The sequence below is a fragment of the Poecilia reticulata genome, linkage group LG11 (genome assembly GCF_000633615.1).
Source record: "Poecilia reticulata strain Guanapo linkage group LG11, Guppy_female_1.0+MT, whole genome shotgun sequence".
Lineage (NCBI taxonomy): Eukaryota > Metazoa > Chordata > Actinopteri > Cyprinodontiformes > Poeciliidae > Poecilia > Poecilia reticulata.
In genome coordinates, this window is record NC_024341.1 from 15,327,693 (window position 1) to 15,334,876 (window position 7,184).

The 7,184-nt window shown below is 36.4% G+C and overlaps 1 protein-coding gene across 4 annotated transcripts in view; it reads right to left on the minus strand.

The window, feature by feature from the left end:
- Positions 1 to 378: 378 nt before the first annotated feature.
- LOC103472444 (probable 2-ketogluconate reductase) overlaps positions 379 to 7,184 on the minus strand; it is a 7,435-nt gene continuing 629 nt past the window's right edge. Inside the window, exons 1-6 of one of the 4 annotated variants that reach the window (XM_008422082.1) lie at positions 6,921 to 7,054; positions 2,945 to 3,323; positions 1,449 to 1,620; positions 1,193 to 1,371; positions 1,023 to 1,119; positions 379 to 947 (exon numbers count right to left, since the gene is read on the minus strand). In XM_008422082.1, coding sequence (XP_008420304.1) covers positions 791 to 947; positions 1,023 to 1,119; positions 1,193 to 1,371; positions 1,449 to 1,620; positions 2,945 to 3,320 — 981 coding nt within the window. In that variant the 5' untranslated portion in view covers positions 3,321 to 3,323; positions 6,921 to 7,054 and the 3' untranslated portion in view covers positions 379 to 790. Of the gene's footprint in view, positions 948 to 1,022; positions 1,120 to 1,192; positions 1,372 to 1,448; positions 1,621 to 2,944; positions 3,324 to 3,536; positions 3,963 to 3,985; positions 4,024 to 6,920; positions 7,055 to 7,184 lie in introns of those variants that run through there. The other 3 variants (XM_008422083.2, XM_008422084.2, XM_008422085.1) reach the window with 3 other exon arrangements.

The window sequence follows — 7,184 nt, forward strand, 5'->3', positions numbered from 1 at the left end:
TTTTTATAATAGCCTCCTCACAAATAGGCTATTTGTGAGGCTGCCTCTTTATTGTTAGGGAAGCTCAAATGTGGAAAAATTGGACTGATATTGATATGTGATTGTAATACTGCTGTTATGTTAGATTTACCAATGTTTTATCTTTTTTTATCCGATTACCCGATTAATCGTAAGAATAATTGATAGATTACTCGATTACGAAAATATTTGTTTATAACAGCCCTAATCACAACTTGTCAACCTTAGACACAAAAACTGAAACATACACTATTATATGATGAAATTAATTAGGAAAAAAAATACTTCAACTGAATAAATTCGCTTAAAGATTCTGATTAGTTTCTTCACGATCCCTACAAATAATAACAGTAAGCAAAGGAAGGAAAATATTTATTTAATGATATTAATTTGAAAAAAAAATCTAGAACACCACAATAATTATGCAGCTCTCTTAAATCACACTGAAGAGGAAAACACTATGCATTAATAATAAATTTAAGTTCATAATTGTATTTATCATATTTATTTGTAATTATCATATGTATAGCAATAAAGGTAGTGATTAAATGACAAGAAGTAGATTTATCATGCCTGCTTTATGACAAAAAAATAACTAAGTTATTATGAGGAGAAATATTTTCTGCCCATAAATGTCTTCCTGAGTAACAGCAGGACTAAAACTGACAGGATTACAGCTCAAAATGTCAAAGAATTGGCTCAACGTGTGAAAGTTGCGAGTAAAAAGGACAAAAAAATTATATTTTCTTGATCTCGTCACCAGAAGATTAACTTATTTTGCTTTTACCTCATTAGGAATAGCTAAGCCTTTCACTGCTGCCAAAACATTGTCTACCATCATCTGCACCATCTTTCTTATTGTCCCTCGAGTGTTGGTCCCGATGTGGGGCGTAATTAGCACGTTGGGGAGGGTGAGGAGTGGATGATCCCTGCACAGACCCATCAGATGACACTAACATTAGCATTAATGTGTCAACAAAGGAAGAGTTTAAAATAGAGGGTACCTGGGTAGAGGTTCGGGGTGAGTCACGTCTAAAGCTGCAGCTCGTATCGCTCCAGACATCAGGGCTTTGACTAGAGCGTCCTGATCCACAACCAGTCCTGAAACATTAAGCAATTCAGCCTGGTAGAGGAGCGAGTTCTTCTGAATTTTCAGTCCAGGAGAAAGATTTACCTCTGCTGACGTTTACAAGTGTCGCTGTGGGTTTCATGAGTGACAGCTCTCTGTGGCTGATGAGGCCGGTGGTGTCAGGGGTCAGGTTCACCACCACCACCACGAAGTCGGACTCTTTCAGCAGGTCGTCCAGTCCCTCACAGTAACTTGCCCCGACCGCTTGCTCATCTTCGACACTTCTAAACAACAGAAGAATCAAAGATCTTATGAGCCGCCTCCGTTTCTTGGGTTGACATATTGTGCTCCGAAAGTTGACCTTCTGTTTCTGTTGTGGTAAAGGATCCTCATGTTGAAACCTTTGCTTCTCTGAGCAACTTTGTACCCGATGTGTCCCATTCCAATGATCCCCAGAGTTGAACCTGTGACTTCAACTCCCATAAGGCTTTGTGGTACATGGGTGGTCTTAGAATTAACAGATATCAGGTGACCTGCAGAGACAGGAACCAGAAAAATGTTGCCAAGCTTTCAGATCATTGACAGAAACCTACACATGTGGTCAAACGTTTACATACTCACCATAGGGAAATAAATGTCTGTTTAATTCTGGGCTTTTAATTATGTAATAATTTTATTTAATCATCTAAGTTTGAGTATCTCTATTTGCACTGTGGATTGATGGTAGAGCTAACAAAGGCGTGGGTACAGACCTAAAGATCTATATTTTTCCTTCAATCAAGACAAGGGGAAAATTACACATGCTCCCATAAATTATAGGATGAATGTCCAATAACAAAATGGGAATCTTTTGTAGCCTTTTACATAACTAGCTGAATATTTAATCAATCTTCTTAGCAGATTAAGGGCATGGCTATTTCTTGAGTGCGTGTTCGACTGTTTTTACTATCAGAAAAGGTAGTTTTGATGTGAGTTTGGTACGACTACCTACTGCAGGAGTGACAAACTAATTTTCACTTTGGGCCACATCAAAAATCTGGTTGTTCTTAAAGGGCCAGTTGTGCCAGAATCTATTGATAAAAGCCACTAAACTGTTAAAATATTAACAAATAGCAGTTCCTCTGGGAGTTTGTGATTGTTTCTGTTTCTTTTGGAATTGATGCTAATTTATGAGTGTTTGTAAGGAATTTATATGATATTTGAGCTAATGTATGATGCTACATGTGACGTTTTAGTACTTGACATCAAGTAAGGCCGAGGCAGCAGTCACTTAAACTCAATGTTTTTGACCAATTTTGAGAAACACTTGCAGTAAGATCAGAAAAAACGTGGAGATCTGTTGATTTTGTGTAAATTTTGAGGATTTGTGAAAAACCGGAGGAAATTATTGATGTAATTTAGAGCCTAGAGGGCCACATAAAAAGTGGGCCAGATTTGGCCCCCGGGCCTTAAGTCTGACACATGACCTAGTGAAACACCCATTTCTCAGCATTTCTTCCACATTAAAAACTTTTTATGTATTTTTGGAGTGCTGGTTATTTCAATTTTCTGTAGTTCTTCAGAACCCATTAGATTTTTTCCCTCCTTTTTTAATGCAAAATTCTTTCTTCTTGTTGTTGAACACCCAGTTGTGCCCAACTTTCCTCCCTGTCCAATCCACCTTTGGTACTGAGACAACACCACAGCACCATCCAGCCACTACCATGCTCCATTGTTGGTACTGTGTTCCTTTATCTTACAGTTTGTATCCAAATAGCTCAGTCTTTATCCACTTTGACCCCGAACTGAAGTGAGCAGTACATCATGAGGTATTTTAGGAGTGAGAACAATTATAAGAGGGGAAAGTATTGCTCTCACCCTCAAGAACCGACCGTGCTGAAGCCAGAAGGAGCGCCATGGCCATGTCTGCAGTGGCATCGCTCACCACGCCGGGAGTGTTGGCGACCTTCACCCCAAAGCTGTTGATGTACGGCACGTCCAGATGGTCGATGCCCACTCCTCCGTTGGCGATCACCTTCAGCGATGGCAGACAGCTCAACAGGGAAGGCTCGGCCGCGGGACTGTAGTTCCACATAAACATGCCCTGGATTTTAGGGCCGTTCAGGGCTGGGTTTTGTAGGAACTCCTTGAGGCAGACGATGTGGAAGTGTTGATTGATAATGTCAACGACGTCCTCATGAAAACCCTTGTCCCCAACCTCTGAGATCAGAACCCATGGTTTGTTGTCTGCCATCTCCTACCAGGATAAGAACACATTTAGAAACATTCAGACAACGGCTGATGGTATTTCAACATCCTCGAAGCTTGATGCTGCCGCCATCATGCCTGAACAAACTGACTGACAGAAAACACCAGCACCAAAAACCTTAAAATATCCAAGAGGTGACATCAGAATTCTGTTTATAGATTACAGTTCAGTGTTCAACGAGTAAATAGTCTGAACTCTTACCAGACAGTGTATGGGAAAAAATGTCTTTTCTGTGCCTAATAAAATCTTGTTCCTTCTGTAGATTGATCAGAAATTCGCTTAAAGATCTGAGCAACTAACTTGTGATGCTTATTTACTCTAAGTAAATAAAATCTAAAATAGTCTCAGGTTAATGTGAGTTACTGATAAACTGTCGCAGTCAAGAGATGTCCTTCATAAACAACTGAAATAACAGAAAGCTGTTTTTTATGAATATGCAGCTTAAAGCCTGTAAGATTGCTGATCTTTAAACAGAGTGACTCAAACTAACTTCTGAGCCCCAGGAAGTCATAACATAACTGACACTGACTACATTAATATAAGGGATCATATTTCTTCTAGTGAAATATTAGAATAATAAGTTATGACATATAGCTGAGTGCTAAGAATAAAACTAAATATGAAACTGGGAGCAGACTGTAAATACTCACAAATGACTATTGTCCTTACTTCCTGTCTGCCCTTCAACCAGGAAGAACTACTCAATAACTTTAAGGGCTTCAAAATAAAAGTCTTAAAATAAACGGACCAGTGAGGAGGATTATTTCCTACATTTGTAATTTATATACAGCTTCTGCATAAACAACGATGAGAGAAAAAATGAATTTTGTTGTTAAGCAACACCATGGAAATTTATTATACCATGTGAAAAGCAGCTCTAATCTTAGAATAAATGCAATGTTTAATTGATAAAACAAACTGTTTTGTCAACATTATTGGCTTCACAAAGACATCAAGATTTGGGTTTTGACTTGACCATTCCAAGAGTTTCCATTTCTTAACTGGAAACTCTTGGTTAAATTTGTTAAATTTGTTTCACAATTATTCAATCAAAGAAAAATCATGTCAAACTAATTTTTTATTGAATACTACTTTTTTTTTGTCTAACGTGATTTTTTAATATTTTTTTTTATTGAATAATTGTGAAACAAATTTAACACCATGCTCAGTCACTCCTTGGTGGATTTATTTCTGGGGGTCATCATTGTGTCACAGTGACTTGTTCTTTTTTTAACAGATTATCTCACATTTTCCTCAAGCACTTTTTGATAAGCTACAATCCTTTGAGCTGGCCAGGTACTGCTACAGAAAAGATCCTCAAACCATGGCACCTCCAAGTCTGTGCCTCACAGATGGAAGTTCATTCCTGCAGTTTGGTTCATCATAAATATGTCTTCTGTTCTTCTGCCCAAATTAAAAGGTAAATTCATCTGTCTAAAGGTTGTTTTTCCACAGATTCCAATCTTTGCCTGTGTTCTTTCTTGCAAACCGTAGTTTGGCCTTAATGGTTTTCATAAAGAGCAAAGACAGCGATTTTAAGTGGAAATAATTTAAAATAATATTTTGCAAAAGAGTATTTTCTTCCACTTTGGTTATTTAGTTACATTACTTGATTTTTAAAAATTTTACATGACATATTGACATGTCCCAGTAAGACAGAAAAACACTGACTTTCATCATAGTAAGACACTCGCTATTGCTATTTACCTTTCCTTCTTTTTAACAAATGGTTGTGTACATATAAATTAGATCAGATTACATAATATTAGATCAATAACTCTAAACACTGGTTGACATATGGGTCCTGTGTTGACTGTAAAACGTTTCAACCCATGCTCCATTGACTGTGAATCCAAGGGCGTAAATCCCATCTCATTATTGGGGGGTTTGGGGGGGACCATAAACAGGGAAATTGGTTAAGAGCAATTTTGTGGGGGTCGGCAAAATTATAGTAAAATGTGGTTTAAATATTGTGTGTGTGCTCAAGCTGCGCCATCAAAAATGACTAGTAAGTAGCAATGAATAACAAAAGTATTTTTCTCAGTAAACAACCTGTTGAGACCCATAGAAGTCAAACTAAGATTCAAATGTTGCTTAGATATGAGTTTGGTTCAATGTCAGATCTAATCTCTACTACACCTTTACAAAAGCTTAAGGCTCTAAATAAAAACAAGTTTTAATAAGTAACTCCACTTAATAAAATTCCTCATAAATATTGATTTATCACAGTGGTTCTCAATACAAGTCGTGTGTTAAATGATTTTTTGGATTTTTTAAAAGATTTACGCCTATGTATGAATCTGAACAAGAGAAAGTAGGTCTAGAAAATAATTGACTGAATTAATTTATGGGGTGCACTGACCTGAGTTTACCATTTAAAACATTGAACTAGACAGAAGGTGGGAGAGTGGAAAGGAGTGTTATGTGTCTGATTTACTTGGATTAGCTTTTCAAGACACTTTGTTCCTAACAGATAACTTCAGTTTATCCAGTTTTGTATCTCTGGTTACAAATTAGTTCAGATGCATCCATCTGTACAGCGGCCAGCAAAACAATTCAAATTTGGACTACTTCACGTTTTCTCACAAGCTTTTTCTACAAACTTTACAGTTCAAAGAGTTATTTTTGCCTTCAGTCCAATACAAATATATTTTAGTAAGTTTTTCATTTTTACACCAATAGCATTTTTTTGTTTTATATTTTTAAAACAAAGAAAAATAAACAACAGAAATTGAGGATAGATGTATGTTATATGTTGATGTTTGTAGAAAAACTATGGGAAGCCAAATAACAAGAATACATGTGTTCAGTAAAAACCCAAAACAAACAAGTTAGCATGTATTTGTAGAAATCTCCCTACCACCAAATGACATCCAGTGCAACCAAGTAATTTGGGAAGACATTATCAGTAAAATGATTAAACTTATGTGTAATTCATATTTATGATAAATCCTGTGTTTCTGTGAAGGCCTCAATGGTTTGTTAAAGAACGTTAATAACCAAAAGCCATCAAGAAGATCAAAGCAGACAGATACATTGCAACTCCAAACCTAACAAGACCTGGCTGTCCACAAAAACAGAAAGGCTATTAGTTATTCCCTCCATAAAGTGGCCCGTGTTGAAAAGTAGTGAGACGAAAACTTCAAGAAGTTTGTTGGTTGATAAAACATAAAGAGAACCAGCAAAGATGTGTAAAAAGTCTGCATGTAAGATATTATGAATGGTAAAAACCTAATACTAGGTTACTAGGTTGCAAATGCGCAAAGCATCAGATTTTTTTTTGATCTGGTAACACTTTATTTAAAGGGGTGCGCATAAGACTGACTGTCATAACCATGACATAACATCTGCTATGAACATGAAGGAGTCTTTGCTATGAACATGAAGGAGTCTTTGTGAATGTTTATGACTGTTGTCATGAAGTGCCATTCGGTAAATAATGACACTTTTAATTCAAAGTTGCATTCAGAGTCCATTAAAAGTGTCAAATTTGCACCTCTTATTATAACTGGAATATTATAAATATAAATGTTGTGTGCTTAGATGAGACTTCTGCCAATAAAGTGCAAAGCGAACGAGAAATACCTTTTTCTGCTGCAGCGTGCTCGCAGATCTGAGTAGGTTTGTCACTTTAAGAAGGCTGGATGTTGGAGCTGCAGCCCAGAGTTTTGTCACGCACTGGACTTGGACTTGGCGCACTGGACTTGTATTCTAACCGGCTCATATTAGTAAAATAAAATAAAAGATAAAAATGTATATGTGATTTAATAATAATAATAATAATAATAATAATAATAATAATAATAATAATAATAATAATAATAATAATAATAATAATAATAATAATAA